The following is a 22142-nucleotide window of genomic DNA, read 5'->3' as shown; positions in this document are numbered from 1 at the left end:
ATGGTACCCACAACAGCTTTTGGCGGAGGTTCTATATGTGTATGGGGAGGCATTTGTTTGAGCCAACGCACAGAGTTGGTTGTTCTGCAGAACACCACCATGACCAGCCAGAGATATCACGATATGATTATTGAACCCATAATTGTTTCGTTTGCGGCTGCCGTGGGCAGCGATAATGCCCGTCCACACTGTAGTCGTCTGGTTAATGAAGCGCTAGAAACTCATGCTATTGATAGGATGGACTGGCCAGCTCGCTCTCCAGACATGAATTGCATCGAACATGTCTGGTCTGAGATGTCTAGACAATTGTCAACTTTAGAACAACCGATCAATAACCTGGAGGACCTTTCTAACGCTTCACGGGATATTTGGATGAATTTGCCCAAAATTTTATAAATCGTTTGATCGAAAGTATGCCTCGTAGGGTAGAATGCTTGAGACGAGCTCGTGGAGGACCAACTAGGTACTAGCTTAACCGAAACTTCAGCCTTCTTGTGGTTTCATGGTTTCATCATAAAATTTTTATGTTATTCAAACACAGAATTTTGAGTGTTCCTAATAAAGTCTTTTTTTCTCTCCAACTTTCCATTTTTTCATTCTTTTCTCAAGTGAACCATATTATCAACTGAAAATACTCTGATATCTGACTAAATTTATAATCTTGGAGCGTATATTTCCGAAATAAATTTAGAACAAGTAAGTGATCCCTATCAATTGTTGAGCAGTTTATTCATTTTGAATCCAATATAACCAATAATTTTCTAAGAGAATGGCCTGTTACATTTATTGGTCAATATGAAATTAGCTCTGCTGATGGAAAGACCGTTAAATTTCCTTTCGCCATGTTGCCCAATGAAAACTTTTTTACTAGATTTATTGGGTAAAATGTAAGTTTCCAAAGTCCACTTCGGAAACTTTCAGCACTTGCAAGTTTAGTTGAATGAATTTCAACCTGAAAACTTTCTCATATTATATCCTTGCTTCAACCCTAAAAGTTGCATAGCAATCTTAGCTTTCCAACAATTTAGCCAATTTTAATTTCATCACTATTTGTAATAGTAAAAATGACGTTACCCCGGAAAGAGCGTTGTTATGTTATGTTGGTTTTGAGAGAAGATATTCAAAATTTCACCCATCTTATTGAGGCATAACGTTCGATTTGTTAAACCGCCTTAATTTGATATTTTTACAAACTCTCACAACTCCCCATTTCCACCAAAAAATTGGTGGATGCAGGTAATAACCTTCAATTTGAAAATGCTTGGATTTAATCAATTTTGTAAATAGAAATCGACGATTGAAAGGATTTTTCCTAATCATTATTTGTACAAGAATTATGGCTTGATTGCAGTGCTCTTCTATCACAAACTGCTAATTTCTTCCTTATGGTTCAAGAAAAAAACAGCATAACCAATTTCAAGATGAAATAGAAAATCCATAGTAAGAAAGCAACCAATAGATAAGGGATAAGATGAATATCGGTATCATACAAACATAAAATGAAATTTTAATAGAAGAAAAGAAATGAGACACTTGACTAATATAATATACATATAATGAAATAATAGATAGAGATCTCATTGGAACGAATGGAAGAAGAAGAAGCAAAAAGTTCATTTTTCACCTAATAAAGAATATACAAATATCAAAATGAGCAGAAAATCAAAAAGAAAGAATGGAGGATACCTATAAGGCCTCTAGAAAAAACGACATAACTATACCTACGATAGAGCTAAAGAATGTTAAATTAGATAAAATAGGAAGAAAATGAGACAAGCGTTATAATTATATATTCATTTTCGAAAATATAAATCTACCACAGGACAGCCTGTATGTCCTGCCGTTCTCATTAAAGTTATCCTATGTTCTTTGTCTTTGAGTTCAACTTACGCAGGTGAGACACCTTAACAAAACAACAGTGGGCAAACGGAGAAGGAGCTCACTTTGTCGGAACATATGGCTTTTCTCGTTTCACTGACATGAAAATTGTGGGCGGATAGAGTCAGCTTGATGTCCTCCCAGTTCGTTTTCCAACTATCCCATTCAGTGGCGGCGCTAGACCAAATGTGGCGACATGAGCAGTTTTCTTTTCGACTGATATATAAGGAAAGTCTAGTCTTTTTATTTCTTAGTCGAAAAGAAAACTATGAATAGAATGAGACTGATGTCAAATACATAATTTCATTCAAATAAGCAATCAGAATTGATAATATAACTGATAATGTAGTTAGTCTACCATATTTATTGTGCTTTTTCGAATAGGTCTTCATCAATTTTGACTTTGAAAAACTCCTTTCAGCAAATATACTGACTGGAATTGTGGTCATTACTCTGATAATTATGAAACATTTGGACATACTGAAAATTATAATTATACTGGCTAAATTATTTGGGATACTAGTGTTCTCCATAGAGAAAAGAGCTCATAAGCGGATATATGTCGCTGATTCATTTTTGTTGAAAAAATATAACTTTGCATTGTGTGCTATCAATTCTTTTCACAGGAAAAATAAGATGTCCGAATAGTATTTGACAAAAGACTATGTCATGAGACCATAATTACTAGTTATCAAAGGTATTGTAATTTTTGGAGATAACAGCTTTCAAGTTGTGCTTTATTCATTTTTGATTGGTGGAAATTAAGGCGAGGGAAACGGCCAGTCAACTACCCCTTTGACCTCCCTAAATAGTTGAATATACAGGGTTGGGAAAAAGATGAAGTATGGAACCAAGTGAATAGCTTTTGAACGAAGAGGACAAATTTGATAAAATTTTGCAGGTAAGTGCAATGGATCAAAATGTATCTGATGTACAATTTTTGTTGATACGATACCCCGGTTGAACCAGAAATACCCTCAATTTTTTCAGTTTATGTATAACATCCTGTATATCTTGCAGATGTTTAAAGAGCTTGAGATTTCGAATGCGCACATACTGGATTTAGTGTTCAAAATGTAATGAAAACGAGGAATAACTTAGTGTTACTTCTAGAATAGCTGAATTTACAGCAGACTAATGAGAAAAATGTTTCGAGAAAAATAAAATAAAATTTCAAAATGCCCGCCGTTCACATCCTGACAATGTGCCATCCTATTAATAAATTCTTGAGTCATTCTTTCCAGGACCTCTCCATGTATTAGTTCACATTATTCAATAAGATCCCTTATGAATTAAAAAGTTGAGGGGTACTTCCAGTTCAACTGGAAGTATATTATCAACAAAAAAATGTACATCAGATGCATATTGCGCCATTGAATTTACCTGCAAAATTTCATAAATATTGTCCTTTTCGTTCAAAAGATATTTACTTGATTCCATACTTCCTCCCAACCCTGTATATGTGTAAAGATCCATGATGATTAGGTACAAATATATCAGCAGCCCAAGTCATCCTCCCATATTTTGAAATGCCAATTTTTTTTAAATTTGTTTGAATAATTTCCCTTATTCCATTTCATGCTCTATTTGGTTGAAATTGAAAATAATGTTTATATTTATCTCCTTTTCCTGATATGACCACATCCTGGAAAAGAGTGTCGTTATTTCAACTATAGTATAGAATAAGTCGAATCGAAAAAACATCAATATTTAATTAATGAAAACTGATCGAATTTGATATAATGTCGTCTATTTTTTCAATTCAACAGAAATTAATTTCTTCAGAATATTAATTAAATTTTCGTCATCTTTTCTACGTGTCAGCTGGAATAAAATTGGAGCGAAACAATACTATCCTAAGCCAAACAGTTTTCATGAGTTCATAAATTTCTAGTACAAACAAAGAAATACCGGTGGAAAAATAATAAATAATAGTGGATGGAGCAGATACCCAAATTCTGGAAAAGTAGGATACTTTTAAATGATATATTCAACCTCCTTTCCATTATAATTTTTGGAGGAAACATTAAAATAATCTATCGGACATTCGGATTTAATATTAGTATGAATATTTGAAAAAAATAACGATTTTGAGTGGATTGAGTTCTCCTGCGATGGTAGGTTTGGCTTAAATAATCAATGAATATTTAAAAAAATGAATGAACAATATCTATATAAATAAATGAATAACTTAATGAAATAAATGAATAAATAACTGTATTTAAGGTTTTTGACCTTAGTAATAAGTAATAAGGAATAATAATCAATAAATTGGTAAATGAATGAGTGAATGAATGAATGAAATAATACATTAATTAATGAATAAATGGATTCATGAATAATATAATGGAAAAAATTATGAATGAAGAGTCTCTCGCGCTGTATTACCCACTTCCATAATGTAACAAGATCAAATTGCGTCTCTAGATCAATACAACTCATTCATTTAGTAAAATATAGGAATATGAATAATTAGATATAGTATAAGAAGAGTAGGTATGTAAATCCAACTTTTTTTCTAGAATCCCTTGGGCGCGAGGCTGTCGGCTGTCTATACATTGCTGACGCCACTGCTTAATTTCCTCCTTGTCCTTTTTTTCCCACTGTCAGAAATGATAAAGACCGCAAAAAGCCCATAATACCTGATATTTCCATTAGGTCCCAACGAGAAAGCTCAGAGCGGCGTATAATGCGGTTTTCCCCAACAAATATTTCATCGTTAAAATTGTTGCAATCAATTCATAAAATTAGGACTCACCGTAAGGGATTTCTTGTTTCTGTTCCGAGACCACCGATTGTACGAACGTCTCTCCTGCGGGTTCTGTGGAATCACTGCTGGGACTTTCGGAGGAACGAACATTCCTGAACGTACCCCAAGGATGTGACGGGTTCATGCTCCATGTCAGCGGAATTTTTTTCTTAACGTACAGCTTCATCGTTCGAGATTGCTCATGTTTCAGATCTGAAAGTATATGCGATCATTAATGATTATTCATTATAATTATATGATGTTAGAAACATTTTATTTCGTGTACTCATACCTAGATATACGTGATTATAATGTTATTTAGACTTTTGACAGATAAGGGCAAAAATAAAGAAAATTAATAGGGTAATTGCGGCCTTAGAGAACACAGAACTTATCGAGAAGCATACTGCATGAATGACGAGCGCTCAGAAGCTCCTGACTCTGTCAGAGACAATGCGTGTCCGGGATCAAAATTAGGGAGGGGGCAAACCATTTTTTTTAATAGAGTATGTATTTTTTTATCATTAAAATAGTTATTTAAAAAAATTTTATGATTTTTTGCAACAATTTACAATAGATTGAGTATTTTTTCATTAACAAAATAGTTATTTCAAGAATCGTTATGAATTCTTGCAACAAAATTTAATGACGATAATTTTTTTGCTTTCAGGGGGGGGCAGATGTTTTTATACCATTTGATATTAAATTACATACACTTCGTCCGTAAAGTATGGAACAAATTCATTTTTAGCTAAACAGACCATTTTGAGAAATAATACTGAAATACGTCGATTTTTTATTTTAATTTACCGTATTTTAAAATAATAATCTAATATAGAGGGTGAATTACTTTCGAGTAATGACGTGGCCGTAATTTTTTTTTAAATGGAACACCCCCATTTTGTCTCAATTTTCCGATTACTCTAGCTGAGCTGATTCCAAAAATGTATCACACGTTGAATCCAATTGGTACAGGGTGAACAAAAATAAATAGTTCTTTGTGTGCTCTTAAAGTGAGGCGTAACATTCTTAATTAGTTAAATTAGCAATATTATCGAAAATACTGATTGTCTAGCGGCAATTGGTTTTAATGTAACATCCTGTAGTTTTTTATATTTTTAGATTAATAAAAATGAGCTGTTTCCAAACATGTTTGGTACTTGTGGTCTTGCAGACAGAATACGAAAGAAATTATTTCTTATCAATTTAAAAGAAAACAGTCGTCTAGTTTTTTTGTGAAATTTCATTATTTGTTTAGTAATTTATTGGTGTTCAATTACAGTTTAGTATCTACTACAATATTTTTGGTATTCGTGAATGTTTTAATTATTGCTTAGATTTAATTTATTATTTTTGTCCACCCTGTACCAATTGGAATCAACATGTGATACATTTTTGGAATCAGCTCAGCTGGCGTGATCGGAAAATTGAGACAAAATGGGTGTGTTCCATTCAATAAAAAAAAAATTAAAAGTCATTACTTGAAAGTAATTCACCCTGTATATTAGATTATTATTTCAAAATACGGTGAATTAAAATTAAAAATCGACTTGTTTCAGGATTATTTCTTGAAATGGTCTGTTTAGCTAAAAATGAATTTATTCCATACTTTACGACATAGTGTATGGTATTTCCTCATAACTGTATTGATTGACCCACCAACTACTTGAATCATTTTTGCATGACATAGTTTTCAATTTGTGAATTTCCAAATTTTATTGCATTCTGATATTATCTTTAAGTGGTTAAAAGCTGAAGAAATTCCTTAATTTACTCTCCTAACTACATTTTCCAATTACTCAATAAAACTTCTATAAAGAAAAATAGAATTTATCAGATTCATGGATCGCTCATTGAAGAACAAAAAAAGATACAACAATATTCAATTTAAAAATAGAATATAAATAAATATAGATGCCATACCAAGACTTTGTTCACGGATATTATTTATAAAACTTAATATCAGCTTTATTGGTTATCTATCCAACCATTTTTGTCGCATTCCTCAAAAATCTTAGCTTCGGTCATCCTCCAAAGACTTTTTGAAATTCATCAATTTTTCCAGCATTCAACATAGTGTACCTACCTTAACCTTTACCTTTGCTTATCTTTTAGTTATTTTTTTCCAAAATCTGCTGTTGAATAAGAAATTTCATTCAGATAAATGAATTTCATATTTTGTCGCAAATATTCTGCTGGAACAATCAGAAATGTTTGAATGAATTCATTCATAAATTTTGGTTTTCTCCTTCTCTAATCTAAATATGAATTTCGTGTAGGCAATACGAACCTTCTAAAAAATCATATTTCAATGAATCCTTTTTTATGTTTGAATATTTTAACTTGGACTTAAAAATTCTATTCTATTCTCTATTTGGTTATATATCATTAAACGATATTTTATGGAAATATTCCACTAATTTCATAAAAAATTCAGTGAGTTAGAGAAAATAATGTATACCCAATACAGAAGGCCCATTTTAACACTTCTTTATTTCATTTTAAAATTGAAGTCGTGATATCACTTGTAGATATTATGGTAAATAACTATTCCTCTCCTATTATATGTATTATGTACGTTCTCAAAAATGGTGGATGCGATAACCATAGTCATAGAAAAGATATATACGTCGTTTAAGAATGTTTAGGATTCATTATGAATCGCATAAACCATAAAAGTGGAGTTTACTGGGTCAGTCAGGAACACTTCTATTGCATGGATCTCTTTTGGTATTATGTACTTACCCAATATATTTAAATCTCAGGTGATCAGGCGCGGATCCAGGCCCCACTTTTGGGGGGGGAACTTTTAGATTCTCAAAATAATGAAAATGTGGAACCCAGACACTTTCGCCATTTTGGGACGTCATTTTTTTGCCGTTCATTAATATGGGTTTTCACAAAATGTATTGAAGGTAAAATTTTTGCTGATCTTGTAATTAATTATTTGAGCCTTATTATGTCAAATTCTAGGAGGGCCGGCAAAATTTAAGAGGTGACGGGCCATTTGGAAGGGGGGGGAACGTTCCCCCCAGTTCCCCCCGAAATCCTGTTTTTCTATCAAATTTTTGTTGAAATTGACATAGGTTTTCCCTACTATATTGAGTGAATGAGTTTCTTGTGTTTAAGCTTCTGTGATCAATAAACACTTTGTCAATACCTGACTGAAAATTTCAACTTTGTCCTCAGTTTCTTCAGAGTTGAAGTTAAAAAAAAATTAATATTTAATAAAAATGTTGCCTATCTGCGTTTTCCATCGAAGGTATGAATCAACGTGAACAAAATTCAGTAAGGTACTGGTGCAACGAATTTTTTAATCCTACAAATGACAATTACAATAACACATGATTAATTTCAATCTTCTTAAAAGCAATGTCTTGAAACTTAGGCGCAGTTTCACCAAATGCTTTAATCTTGACTTGGCTCTTAAGTGAGGCCTTAGATCACGATTAATGTAATGTAGCGTTTCACCACACTCCAAAGCGCCATTTAATCGACCAATCGCGATTTAGCACTAATCGGCCATTTTTGGAGGATTATAACCTTTCAAGTTGAGATTAATAATTATTTATCAGTATGGAACTCTTGTCTATGTAATTATTTTTCCGGAAATTTCTAATTTTTGGGTCAATTTTATCGAAATATGACTATATGTATAGGCTCAATATTTCCCATTTAAAATACACGTAAACTTTGTTTTTGTGTTTTATGAAATTTATTGCAAAGAATAATTTATTGATATGTTTGATTGAAATATTATTTAAGAAGCAGTTAAACTTGTTAATAAAAATAAATAAGTTAATAAAATTACTTATATAGTTTTTTTTTCCAGAAATTTGTGAAATGGGATAATTTCTTTATAACTTCTGCAAGTTTCCGACATTTCGAAGCACATCACTCGACATTTTCGGCAAAAATTAACTTTGTTTTTTGTTTACAAGATGACAAATGATTTGAAATGTTATAATTATGAATGAATGACACCTGACACCTAGCGCCAATGGTGGTCATCACTGCTAATACCATACAGAACACTATATAACTTTTTGTTCACAACGTTGCCAAATGGTTTGACTATTTAATCGCGATTTGGTTAATCGCGATCATCTTCGGACGGGTTGATGCATGGTGAAACAGAAAACACTGTTAAGCCTGCTTTAGTAACAAGCGGAGTTTAATCAATCTGGGATCAAGTGCTGTTTGGTGAAACTGGGCCTTAGAGTTTGAGAGTTATAAAATAAGTACTAAATTTTGAATAGAGATGGGATACTATATTTCGATTCGAATTATTGACCTTTTTCAGCCGTTACTATTTGGTAGTCCCTGAAGAAGAAATTAGTTCGAAACTGCGCGTTTACACAATGTCTCATTTTGTTAATATATGACTTTTACTAGTGAAAATCTATGAATTATAAAGCTTGTTTTAATTGGTTCAATAAATTCAAATATAAAATAATATGAGCTTTCCCAAAGAATCTCTTGTGCATTATTAAAATTTACCACCCTCTCTAAAATACATAATCATCATACATTTGAATTGATATGCATTTCTCTCTAAAGAAAATGAAAACGAAAAATTTAAAACTTTTATTAAATACTATTTCTATTTACATCTTCATCTAACTGAAGTATAATAAAACATTCCCTGTTGTTTATTTTTGGAAATTACAAGTTTTCTGTCTGTTGTACTACCATCGTCGAAACCAATTTTCGTATTGTCATCTTCGAAATATTCATCTTTACTATCTGCGTCTTCTTCGTCATTCTTTGCGTCAAGTGAATAATCAGGAACCACCTCTTCAACACTGACTTCTTTTAAACGGTTTATGTTTTTCAAAATATCATCAACTGTGATTTCTCGCGTTTTATTATGTGGTGTCATTCTTTTTGAAGGAATTTGCTCATTAGATTTTTTTGGTTGGTCCATTTGGATGATTGCTTCCAAAGAAATTATCTTGGGATTCCTCTCTATTGGATTGTGGCTTCTTATTACTACCTTATGGGATTCTTCAGTTTCAGCGTCTTCTTCAGTCTTTGGTGTAGTTGTTCTCGAACGTATATGCGTTGGTCTTCTTCTAGGATATACTCTCTTTGGCTTGGGGTGAACAGGGTGAACTACTGCTTCTTTAGTGTTAGTTGCAGATGGTGCAATAGTTCTCTGAGTTGTCGTTGGTCTTCGTCTTCTAGTTTTTTGAATTTTCACGGTTGTTGCGGAAGTTGTGCTTGATGTGGTGGGTCTACTTACTTCAAATATCTCCACTTTTCCTTCTGTAGCTGGCTCAGTGTGTTTTTCTTCAGATTCTTCTATAAGAAATGCCGTGTGTGGTTTTTCTATATTAACAACCTCTTCTTTTTCGTCTTCATCTGGCTGTGGAGTTGTTTGAGGCCGTGGACGTTGAATAGTCTTATATTTGGAATAGTCTATCTCGGTTCTAGGAGAGTAGGTTTTCACTTTTGGCAGAAAATCGTTAACATCGAATATTTTGAAATTTTGACCAATGTCAACAGCTCCTCGTCCAGGAGAGTTTTGAATATTACTCAGAGCTGTGTCTGTATCTTCTTCTTCTTCCTCTTCATCTATCGGTGCTTCCGTTGTTGTGGTTTTCGTTTTATTTTTTTCTTCTATGACTTTATAAGAATCACTTTGCCTCAATTTTGATACGAATGAAAGGAACTCTGGTGGTTTTGTAGGTTCAGATTTGATAGTCGTAGTGGATAGAGTAGTCGATTCCATTTTTAATCCATCTTTGGTAGTAGTTGGATCAGGAATACTGATGTAGTCTTTTTTACTCTTCAAAAGCTTTACGAAATCGACGTAAGAAGGACCATTGATGGGTGTAGTACTTGTGAAAGATCTTCGAGTTGTGGTTTGCTGGATATTTCTCGAAGGGGTATCCTCAACTTCTATCTCTACAATTTCCTCTTCTTCTTCTTCTTCTTCTTCCTCTTCTGTACGGCTTTTAGTTGGTTGTCTTTCTTCGATGGGTTTATCATATACAATTTTTTTCAACTTTTCATCCCAGTGCCAATTCTTTGGTCTGTGGGGTACGTAATCATCATCTTCTTGTTGTTCTGCTTCCACTTCAGGACTGTTCTGACGTTGCACTACTTCGAAGTAAGATTTCCTATTGGGGCTTCTTTTACCTCTTCTATGATTGCGATATTTATGATTTTTCAAAGAAAGAAGCCTTTGAAAATCACTATAATCGTAGACTTTCTGCTTAGTGGAGGGTGGTTTCATGCCCAGAACATGATAATTATTGATTACTTCACTCTCTGATACTATGGGTTCTTCATGTAATTCTTCTATAGGTTGATATATTGTTCGATAATGGTATTTCGATGGTGGTACTAGTCCGACAATATCCACCATTTTCTTAACAGGTGGTTTACGAATGGTTTCTGTAGTATGCGTTCCAGAAGCTTCACTATCTTCATCTCCCACTAAACCTTCATCTTCAACGAAACCAGATGTTGAAGTTCTTATGGATTTATCTTCATTGCTATATTGTGAATCATCTTCAGTATCGTAGTCGTCATAGTTCACCTCTTTTTCTGTGGTGAGGGCATACCTGATAGATCCTCTTTTAGATTTTGTTGTCGGTGGAGTTCTTGTCGTAGGAAGAGTAGTGGTATTATGATACAATTTTCTGTCATTGGAAAGTTCTACAGAATCAGGTACTTTGATGTGTATTTTCTTTGGAGGTACCCTCATACGAACTACAGGTTTCTGTAAGAGATTAAAATCATTAGGTTTATGAAGAATGGAAGCTCCTATTCGCAACGGATCATTAGATCCATTTCTGATGTTATTGAAAACATCAGCAAACACGTTCATTTGGTCCAATGGCGTTTGTTCGTAAGCTGAGTTTTCCTCAGTTTTGTAACTATTTGGCGTTATGGTCACTCTTCTGGACGAATCTTGGATGAAAGATTCTACATCAAACTGAGGTCGCTTATTTTTTCTCCTCAATGGTCTCCTCTGATTATAAATATGGTATTTAGGTCTCATTTGTAACTTTGCTGATTCTGTCACTTCTTCAACAAGCTTACCCTGTCTTGGTTGGTCAGTCAAACTGAGTATTGTTGCAGTTGTAACGGATGGTAGAAAATCCAACAATTTTATTTGATCGTAAATATGTTTTGGTGTAATATTAATGGAATAATTTGGAGTTGTTATCAGACTAACCGAAGGTGATTCTGTTGTTACATGGTTGATACTCTTGAAAGTGTCAACGTTGATAACTTCAACTTCCGGAGTTATGTCTTCGAAAGACTGTCTCAAATTATTCGATTCGTTTTCTGGAAGTTGTTTGTGAACTCTTACATCGTTAACTATTTCTTCTGAATCAAGTTCTTCATTGTCGTTCACTGAATTTTGTTTTTCTCTATCAAATGAGGGTTGTTTCCTACCCCTCACTGAAAATTTACTGTGGTATTTTTTCCTGTAATTGTTATTTAGTGCTTCTTTCGTCTTACCGTGGTGAGCTTGAAAGCCTGCACTTCTCTCTTGTAGCACCTTGAATAAAGGAGGGACATATTCTATTTCTTTTTCCTTGAAGAATGGACTGTCTAGGGGATTTTCGCCAAAGTATTTACGTTTGAAACAATCTATTCGCTGTCCAAGTTTACCCAGTCTAGGAGACTTACCGGCTTCTTCACTATCTTCTAATTTTTCTCCATTGTTTAGGGATTCTTCGACATCTTGTATTCGACGAGGGATAGCCTCAATGTCTTCGTCAACTTCGGGACACTGCACTTCATTCGTTTGTTCATAGAATGTCATTTCCCCCTCTTTCTTAATGGGAATATTGTCCATGTTTTCAGAGTATTTTAATGGTGAATTTGGATTGATATATTTTGAGTTGTAGTATGGATATTTTTCTTTCTCTTTTATTGTATTATAGTTAGAATTGTCATTACCGATTACGCCGTTGATGAAATCGGTTTTGACATCGATTTGGGGAAAGTCATTTGCAAATCTTTTCTTCCTCGTATTGGCTGGTGTTGAAGAGAGCTCCTGAATAGTTTTGTCCAATTCTTTTTGTGAAGTTTGATTGGAGTGATTCGAATATTTGATGACTTTGGGAAGAACTTGTACTATTTTTTCATCATTTCCTGGGTTCGTCATGGTTTTAACTTCACTCGTTATTTCCATTTGAGTTCCGTCAGGTTCTTCTTTCAGTTTCATTGTTTTCATGGATTCAGTTTTGAATAATTTGTTCTTGTTTTTGGGTATATATTTCTTCCTTTTAGATTTGTTGGGTTTTTCAACATGTTTGTAAACATTCGAACTTCCATCTTCATTTTGATCATCTACTGTTGTTTTATGATTTTTCAAAGATCCTTTCTTTGGGTCCAGGGTCTTTTCTTCCTCTTTGTTATATTCCTTGTAGCCTTGAGAATCTTCGGCTTCCTTTTCGTGACCAGCATGGTCGTACGCACTATCTTCGTAACCTTCTTCAGTATAAACAGTGAGAATCTTAGAATCCTTGATGACTTCCTTCAGTCTACCATTTTCTGCATCTTCAGAGTCACTTGGTAGATGTTCTTCGTTTTCGCTTCTTCTTACTTGTACGTACATCGTTGATGGAACGAAGCCATCTTCTTCTTCACTTGAATCCGATTTTTCTTGTTGTTTTTCATTTTGTTGTTCGTCATTGGTTTCAGTCTCGGGGTATATTTTCCTTCGGGTATCTACGAATTTTGCTTGTTTGTTGTCGTACAATTTTTGACCTCTTTCGAAAATTTCGAATCCGTCAGGTTTTTCTTCCGAATCTTGCATTAACTCTGAATATTTTTGTTTACTAATGAAGGGTTTGTGCTTCTGACCTGGTTTAGCCCATTGTCCATCTCCTGGATATATTGGTGCTGTTGGAATATCCATTGGTTGTTCTTGATCGCTTTCCTTTATTGATGGTCTTTCAACGTCCGGAGAAGGTTCTGTTATTCTCTCATCTTCTGTATCTTCATGTTCGTATGTCCTATCATCCCTATAGTTTTTGTAAAGGGGAGAGCTTCTACTGGTGACATACTCGCTGGATGCTGGCCTGTAGTAAGTCTGAGGGTGTTGCTTGAGATCGAGAGGTGCTTGGGCTTTCGGAGGCGTATAGAATAAATTTGTATTTTTGCTGAAAGGTGCTATTGGCATCCAAGGACTAGCTCTTGGTTTATGTTTCCTGAAAAACTTCTTAGGCTTGGAATGAAAATGTTGTACTCTAGTAGGTAACTTAGATACCCTGTAAGGTTTCTTATGAACATGGAAGTTTTTACGTATCCTCGATTTTTGTGGGTGTATCCTGAAGTGTTCTCTGTTATTCACAGATAATTTACTATGGTAGTGTCCATGTCCTATTGATTTTAAGTGTTTCGGTTGAGAGTTATCATCTGGCCATACTGTAGGAACCCTGATGGCGCTGATGGCTACAATTAAAGTACACACCACTAAAATTATGTTCATTTTGGGGCTCATTTACTAAGTCCTGATTTTATATAAACTCGCGCACAATATTGTCTTTCATCTTCATCACGTCAAACCACTGGAGTAGAAAAAGAAGATTCCTTTCATTTTGAAGTTCTTTGGGGTCCCTGAAATGAATGGAAATCAAAATAAACAAAAAATATAAATGAAATTATAAAAAAAAATAAATCAAAATGTTCAATGGAAAATGATGATGAACTGTAATAATTGAAAATAAATCTGCAGCAAGAGCTGAAAATAATTCTTTTCATCAATGAAATATTTTGATTATTTGGAATGTTCAAAGCTCATAATTAATCGGAGGTAGATATATCGAGTAAAATTGTCCAATAATCAACCAAATATTTTTATTCCTGATAACACTGCTAATATAAGACAAATAATTTGTCGAGACTTACTACACTCCTGATCAAAAATCTGGACATTTGCATTCTGCTTAGATTTTCAACAGATCAAGCATTTTATTGGGAGTATGCTCAGGCATATCGAAACTCTTTGTAAGTGTATATTGTAGGACTATATTTGATATTAATATTGGTTAGAAAATTAAGAATAGGAAAGCAGTGTTATCAACGTTTTTCACTTTTTTGTTTAATTTTATGGAAGAAAGATACTTTCTTTTCCGTTACTATATTTTTCATTATTATAAACGATTTTTATTATGAATTTTTACTTCCTCCTCATTCAAAGCACTTAACAGTGCATTGGGACTTATGGTTATCTACCTGTAGTTTTGAATTTTGTTTATGTCGAAAATTTCATGTTTTAATTTTTTTATTCAATTTCTTCATAAAATTACGGTATAGTAATTTTTGTTTCAAATTTCGTGCCAACACTCTTCAAATATTTCTAAAGGTTCATTATCAAGAATAATGAGAGATAAGTGTGGGTGAAAATATTGAGCTTCTGTTTCATGGCAACCGACCACATAAAAATGTGGTCGGTTGACCGATATACTGGCAATAATTATGAAGCTACGAGATTTTTATAGGTTTTTTTATTAATGTCGTCAAAATTAATGGAGAATAAACACAACGTTGTTGAAGATAATAGGTTGATATCTATAGAAAACGCGAGATTCATAACGGAGATGCCAATTCAGATTTCAGATTCTGATGCTGAAATAAAATTTGCTGTATTTACGCAAGCGAAGATGCCTTAAAAACATAACAACATAATATATAGAAAAGATAGCTAGTATCACAAAACTTCGATCGACCTATCAAATATTCATTTGCATTTTGACTTTTTTGGTGAATCCAATCATGAAGTTATCAGTTATAATATCACAAGAGCATAGACAATAATCGATTATACACCGATTTTCGAGACGTAGTTCGCGAGTGGTATTTCGAGAACTACGTCGAGTAAAGAGGTTTGCATAATGGAAATATATTGTCTGTGCTCGACTTTGTATTCCTTACGATTTTAAAGGGTGTCCGGGAAGAATGCGACAAAAGTATACCATGAATTAAGGTCATCGTAGACGACTCTTATCAAGAGTTTTCAATCGCCTGAGTGCCTACGTTTGGGATATACAGGGTGATGTTAATTTAAAGAGTTAAATTTCACAGTTCAATAACTCTTCAACTAATAGATCGAATAATTTCAAATTTTGAAGTTTTATCGCCCTTTACTATCGTTTTCCTTCTATATTTCTGAAATCGAGTAAATCAGATTATGACTAGGAAAATTTCAGACTTTTCCTATTTTCGTGAATATTTTGGATTTCACTGTGAGTGAACGTGATTTCTTTACATTTCATTAACCACAAAGAATTAGTTCTTAATAAAAATTCTGAATCTCTGCTTGGCACGCTCAATAAACATTCCCTTAAGAGTGAAATTTTTTCAGTTCAACAACTCTTCATCTAATCCTGTAAAAAGGTACTTAAAATACGGAGTTTTCGTGAAATGTTGGGAACAATTATTTTTCAAACATTTGTTAATCTCAATGAAGAGATTGACTTCATTCAGAAAGGACATGTTTGAGTACAAAAAGTTCATTTTCGATTACTTGAAGTCGATTTATAAGGCTTTTGTGGGATATTTCTATCACGTATCTTGAAGTGTTATATCTGTTTTCGTTTTCTCGATGAAATTTTTCCCAAAATTCCATGAACTATCAGAATCATCCTATGAGGTATGCTTTTCCATACATCATTCTCAAAAGATCCAATTAAATAGTACGTGCAGGTTTTGTTCCAAAAAGTAATATTTTTTTGAACGTTTCAATTCTTCTTTGATTAAGATACAATTTATCACGAAACACAAGTTGGTGAATATTTCTTCATTGAATATTGGTAATAGTCCATCGGTGTAGTTATTGATGATAGGTTTATACAAATAAATGATCTACTCCACCATATATTTAATTTATGCACTATGCAATTCGGCAAGGTAACTTGCCATCATCAGGGGCTCTGAAATCAAACAATTGAAAGGATCTCAAATTGAATAAATTATGGATCCTTTCATTTGTTTGATACATTTGTTTGATTTTAGAGCTCCTGATAATGGCTCTACCTTACCGAAATGCATAGTGCATAGTAGACCATTTATTTGTTCATACTTATTTATTCATTGGTTAATAAGAGAAATAAGAAAATCCTTGTCTTTTTTCTATGAGTGGCAAACCAGGCCTATCTATGAACAACTCTAGCGTTCTAGGTTCTATGACTACCTATCGATCAAACTTCACTCATTTCCAGTGTCAACAGAGTTGAAGCTTTCTATTCTTCAAAATGCCAATGAGAGGCAAAAAAAATCTTAGAAGGAAGAGTCAAGTAGCCATAGGAATTCCAGAACCCTTCAGAGATTCACTACTTGATATACTCCACGATAACTTGGAGCAAGCGAAGAAAAACATTTATGTCAACCGAATAATTTATCTGGGAGAACATTCTTTCGACACCGAAGCGGAAGAGGGCGTATCGGACGTTTTCCGAGAGATAGTGAAGGAAATCAACAGCGGGTATAATGATGAAATCTTGACAGGTAAGATAATTTATATAGCTCATTTGAATGACTCATCATTGAAGAGATGATGGATGATATCTACATCTGAATAATTCATATTCATGATTCAGTATTATTAAATAAAATTAAATATTTGAACACTTTATTTCAGAATTTATATTCTCTCTAGATAGAGCTATACAAAAAATTATTTACTTAAAACAATAAAGCATGTGTAGATGATAACTCAGTAGAAGCAGAGAAAAAGAAGTGTGAACGGGGCGTCATATATTTCAAAATATAATACAAGAGTACAGATGAAAACCTCAGCAAAAACTTTGTCTCCCAGTATATGTGTAGTAATGGGTTTGTGTACTTGTTCACAGAATAAGCTGACATATTTATATTGAAGGGCATCCTCTTGATCCAAACAAAATCCCCTTCAACCTTCCTTTTCACCAAAAGTTAACGACATATTATAATTCAATTTGAAATAAAAAAAAAAGAACCAGTTGTTATAGTTTCCATTCAAAGTTAGCGACTCATTGTAAAAAACAGAATCTGAAACTGAATGGATTGCTTGGAACGCACCATGAAATTTATAAATGGGGCAAGTATTCACCAAGTGGTCAATGGTTTCTTCTACACCACACTCACATGGTGGGTTTTAAATTAAATGCCATTTGAAGAGCATACTATTGTAACGACCATGACCAGTCCTAAGTCAAATTTTCCTAGGGAGATTGAAACCTGGAACTTTCTCTGAAGGATCAACGATAAGACCTTTGTTGAGGACATTACAAGAACTCCTTTCCGAACACCTAATTTCCTTGTCACTTTCATTAGATCGAAAGAAAGTATTAATACATAAAGATTTGCTTGACTTTAATCTGGCAGTTCTAGTATCTGGGAGGTGAGTTTCAATTGGAAATAAGTTCGGGTAGAAATGAAATTTATCCCAAGATTTCTTGACTGCAACCTGTCTACGAATATGAGGCGGAACTTATTGTGATAGTACTGATAACCAATGTAAAGGTGTAGATCTAATAGTTCCAATGATAATTTTCATAGACACATTGAGCTGTGCATCAATTTTATGGACATGAGCACTATAGAACCAAAGGGACAACAGTCATCATCACTCAGCTCTCTGCGTCCACTGCTGGACATAAGCCTCCCCCATTTCTGTTCATTCCTTTCTATCTTGAGCATTTTGTATCCAGTTGCCTGCACATCTCTTTAGATCGTCCGTCCAACGTGTAGGAGGTCTTCCTCTGCTTTTTTTATCCAAGCGCGGTCTCCATTCGAGCAGCCTCTTCGTCCATCTCCCGTCCGTCATTCGTGCAAAATGTCCAGCCCACTTCCACTTGAGCTTTCGAATTTGGACAACTACATCTGTTACGCCTGTTCTTCTTCGCAGATCCTCATTTCTTATATGATTCCGCAATGACACCTCGAGCATGGATCTTTTCATTTTACGCTGTGTTACCATAAGTTTGTTAGCACTTGCTGTAGTTAGTGTTAAGGTTTCAGCTCCATAGGTCATGACCGGCAACACGCATTGATCAAACACTTTCCTCTTCAAACATTGTGGTATGTCTCTTTCCAAAGGCGTCCGCAAGCTTTCCATAGGCTGCTTAGGATAGTGTAACTCTTCTTTTAATTTCCCACGTTTGGTTGTCTCTTGAGATTGGACCTCATGACCAAGATAATTATACTTGTTCACCAAAGCTACTTACTCATCACCAATGAACATCTGCTCACTGGGAAGGGACAACAGTATTCAGCAGAAAAAAAAAACCAAGGCCAAAGCTGCCTTACGAAGAGTGCTGGCATCAGCACCCCATGAAGAATCATATAATTTTTGAACGATATTATTCCTCAACTTCAATTTCAAACGTGAATTTTCCAAGTGAACTTTGAAATTCAAAAAAGAATCAAGTTTAACTGCAAGATATTTGAGAGTAAATATGATTTAAGACGGAATTATTGAAAGTTACATTCAATTTTCTATATTCTAGTTGATTCTTCAAATGAAAACAGGAAACTTTTGTTTTATCTGGATTAGGGCCACTCAAGAAAATAATTTTCCATACCTATTGGATCTTCATTTGAATTATTTTCAATAATTCCGAAATCAGTATGACGTATACAGAGATCAGGAAGCTTTCAGTTTTTTTTTCTGAGAAGTTGTTAAGATTATTTTCGCAGTTCATTCCGGAAAAAAACTTGAGGGTTAACTAATATTGATGATTAATTTCAGGAATTTTTCTGCATTACAAAAAATACTTCGTCCACATGCTGGAAGGCTCGGAAGACACTATAATGAAGCACTTCCACCTCCTGATGGAAACCGACGTCTACCACAAATTCGCAAAGATGAAGTTGGTCCTTCTAGTCAATCACATCAATCAGCGTTTCGTAATCGAATGGATGGATATACCGGGAAAACCAGCAACGCTTCTCGAGAAAATCGACCCGGACTCCGACATGGAAAAATCCGGCAGATACATCTTCAACTGCGTGCAGAAAGTATACCAATTGTGCCGGGAGATCCGCGAGATAAAAACGCGCAATGACAATGACGATGATTCGACGATAGACTTCAGGGCGAAGCCTGTCGAGCCCACAACTGGCAGTCTCGATAGCACCTTGTATGAAGAGGTCCTCAAGGCTTTCTATCCGGAGATCAATCTGCTCCAGTTTTTGGTGCAGACGAGGTTCTTGAGGAATCTGGAGGACTACATCAACATTTATGGCTGTCCTGTAGTGCCTGATACGTACCAGGATGAGGTTTGGCCTATCCCCAGTACGATGGTTCCTTATACCATCTTCGAGAAGCCGAAGGAACTATGTGTTGATCTGCCGACTCATAAGACTGGACAGGTTGAGGAAATTGTGCTGGATGATGAGGCGCAAGTGGACGCGCCGGAACAGCAGTGACATCTGAATGTTCAGAAGTAATTATAAAGATCTAACACGGAATTTGATTTTGGAAGGTATGGATGTACCATATCAGAATTTTGATGCGGTAAACTGAAACTATAATATTGCTTGAAATATAAGGAATGATCTATTTTTCGGGTGAAAATATCAATAAATGAAGTGGATGAGAGTATCATGTAGTTCTTATTCCTTGAAATGACGAAAGATATAGGAACATGAAATGTGAAAGAGCAACTGTTTCTGGTGTTTTATTGATTAGATGATTTGGGCGGTAATTCAACTACAAATATCATGATCAATTGAAATTTGGCAATTATTGATTAAAGAAACTAATTATTGTGATAGACTTAACTCCATTCAGGACTTATTCTTAACATTAAAGCCAAAGATAATTATTGTCATTTCTATAAATGTTGAAAAGGTGTACAACTTTGCTTCCGCCATTTTTTGTCGAATTTCTACGCTTTATTGTGGAAAACTGGCCACTACTTCTCCCATCTTTCGAGCAGCGTACGAATCCCACGTTGAAAAAACTGGTCATATTTGGTCATGTCATGCACATGAATCGATTCAATTTTTCACTTTACACATTATACTGGAAATGCTGGTCAATCAAGCTGTGCCATTGATCGAAACAAGTGATAGTCCGAGGGAACAACGTCTGGAGAATACGGTGGGTTGGGTAGGTCTTCCCATTTCAACGTTTCCAAGTATGTCTTGACCACTTTCGCAACATAGGGTCAAGCATTGTCATGCTGTAAAATCACTTTATCATGTCTCTCGTTGTATTGCTGTTTGTCATTCAATGCTCGGCCCAAAAGCATTAATCGCGTTCGATAACGATCGCCTGTGATTGTTTCAGTCGGTTTTAACAACTCATAATACACTACTCCGAAAATTTATGTCGAGAATATTATTCAAAGGTATTTAGTAGTAAGTATTCTTCCACAACTTTATCTGTTATCGATGGGAAATTTGAAGCGAAATTTCGGAATCAGATAGTACTTGATAAGATCTTTAAAATGAGGTATCGCAACACCCCTCATATCTATTCAAATTCAAAGGGAGAATTATAATTTGACTACCTTAGCTGTGGGATCATTCATAGCCATAAGTTCAGGGTAACAAGTCCACAAAATAAAAACAGCTGTGAGACTAGAAAACTGCATCAACAAACTCACAAGTACGATAAATCATGATATCTCATTATCTATTTGAAGAGAGTAGAGACTCATTAGCTAGTCCTTCAATTCAGAAATACAAAGGCAAACCATATAACAAAAAATAACCGAACGTGAAAAGCTCTCATGAAATTTGAAGTTTCAAGTGAAAATCGATGGAATATCATGTTCTCCTTGCGGCATGCATATTTTCACCGAGCTTCAGGATGAATATCTCATCAGAAGTTGAAACATTCCGAACTTTTCCAATGCAGAACTTCATGTATGAAAAACTTTGAACATCCTCATAGTTACGGACAACATGAAGAAATGAATTTACTCGACTTGTCAATTGATTTCCGAAATACCAAGGCGTAGGAAATTGCATTAGAGTTGTTGAAAAGAAGAGTGAGTTTGAAGGGACTTGTTAAGTGTTATTTTAAATCGAAGCTATTGAGACTACAGGCAGTCGTCCTCTATTTCAAGATAAAAAAGTTTAGAAAGTTTGGATTTCGAATCAATCAACGGTCAGAAAATAAATACCAATAATAACAAGCACCCAGTCAGATTTCCACATCATTTGTTCAAGGTATCAAATGGGACATGTTTCGAACGCATAAAACACTACAAATAATTCAATTAAATAGTAGAAGATTGTTGAGTGGATATACAAAAACACAGAGCGTGAAAACGACTTAAAATTAATGAAATTCTGGTAAAATCAAATTGTTTCTGCACGACCCATAAATACTGAGGTTACTTCCTCAAAAGCGAAAATACTCTCTTTGGTAAAAAAATAGCTTACTGAATACAGATAATTTTATTAGATTCATTCATAATTAACATTATTCTTGTTAACACCAATAATTCAAAACAAAAATGTTCATGAAGTGATTGCATTATTCACTCTTTTAAAGTTGAATTTTTCTTCAAAAGAGGAAGAATCATCTTTAACTAATAAATTTTCTACA

General features: G+C 34.3%; 3 protein-coding genes across 4 annotated transcripts in view; 1 reads left to right on the top strand and 2 right to left on the bottom strand.

Annotated features, from left to right (window-relative positions):
- LOC123682977 (synaptotagmin-15-like) overlaps positions 1 to 22142 on the bottom strand; it is a 187664-nt gene that overhangs the window by 80952 nt on the left and 84570 nt on the right. For both annotated transcript variants that reach the window (XM_045621836.1, XM_045621837.1), the window contains exon 2: positions 4637 to 4840. In XM_045621836.1, coding sequence (XP_045477792.1) covers positions 4637 to 4814 — 178 coding nt within the window. In that variant the 5' untranslated portion in view covers positions 4815 to 4840. The remainder of the gene's footprint in view (positions 1 to 4636; positions 4841 to 22142) is intronic.
- Positions 9200 to 22142, bottom strand: part of LOC123682974 — a 45179-nt gene continuing 32236 nt past the window's right edge. Inside the window, exon 2 of the mRNA XM_045621833.1 lies at positions 9200 to 14215. Within this exon, the coding sequence (XP_045477789.1) occupies positions 9243 to 14099 (4857 nt within the window). The 5' untranslated portion in view covers positions 14100 to 14215 and the 3' untranslated portion in view covers positions 9200 to 9242. The remainder of the gene's footprint in view (positions 14216 to 22142) is intronic.
- Positions 16785 to 20183, top strand: LOC123682978 (testis-expressed protein 47). The gene is made up of 2 exons (XM_045621838.1): positions 16785 to 17104; positions 19329 to 20183. Exons 1-2 carry the CDS (start codon positions 16852 to 16854, stop codon positions 20006 to 20008), a joined length of 933 nt encoding a protein of 310 aa, XP_045477794.1. The 5' UTR covers positions 16785 to 16851; the 3' UTR covers positions 20009 to 20183.

This window comes from Harmonia axyridis, chromosome 6 (assembly GCF_914767665.1).
Source record: "Harmonia axyridis chromosome 6, icHarAxyr1.1, whole genome shotgun sequence".
In the NCBI taxonomy this organism is placed as follows: Eukaryota; Metazoa; Arthropoda; class Insecta; order Coleoptera; family Coccinellidae; genus Harmonia; species Harmonia axyridis.
The sequence above is the reverse complement of the archived record's forward strand: the minus strand, read 5'-3'. Positions and strand labels throughout refer to the sequence as shown.

Excerpts from the sequence above, each read along its gene's own strand:
- LOC123682978 (XM_045621838.1), top strand. The coding sequence starts at position 16,852 with ATGCCAATGAGAGGCAAAAAAAATCTTAGAAGGAAGAGTCAAGTAGCC. Across the intron at positions 17,105-19,328 it reads TAATGATGAAATCTTGACAG|GAATTTTTCTGCATTACAAA; the intron begins GTAAGATAATTT and ends GATTAATTTCAG.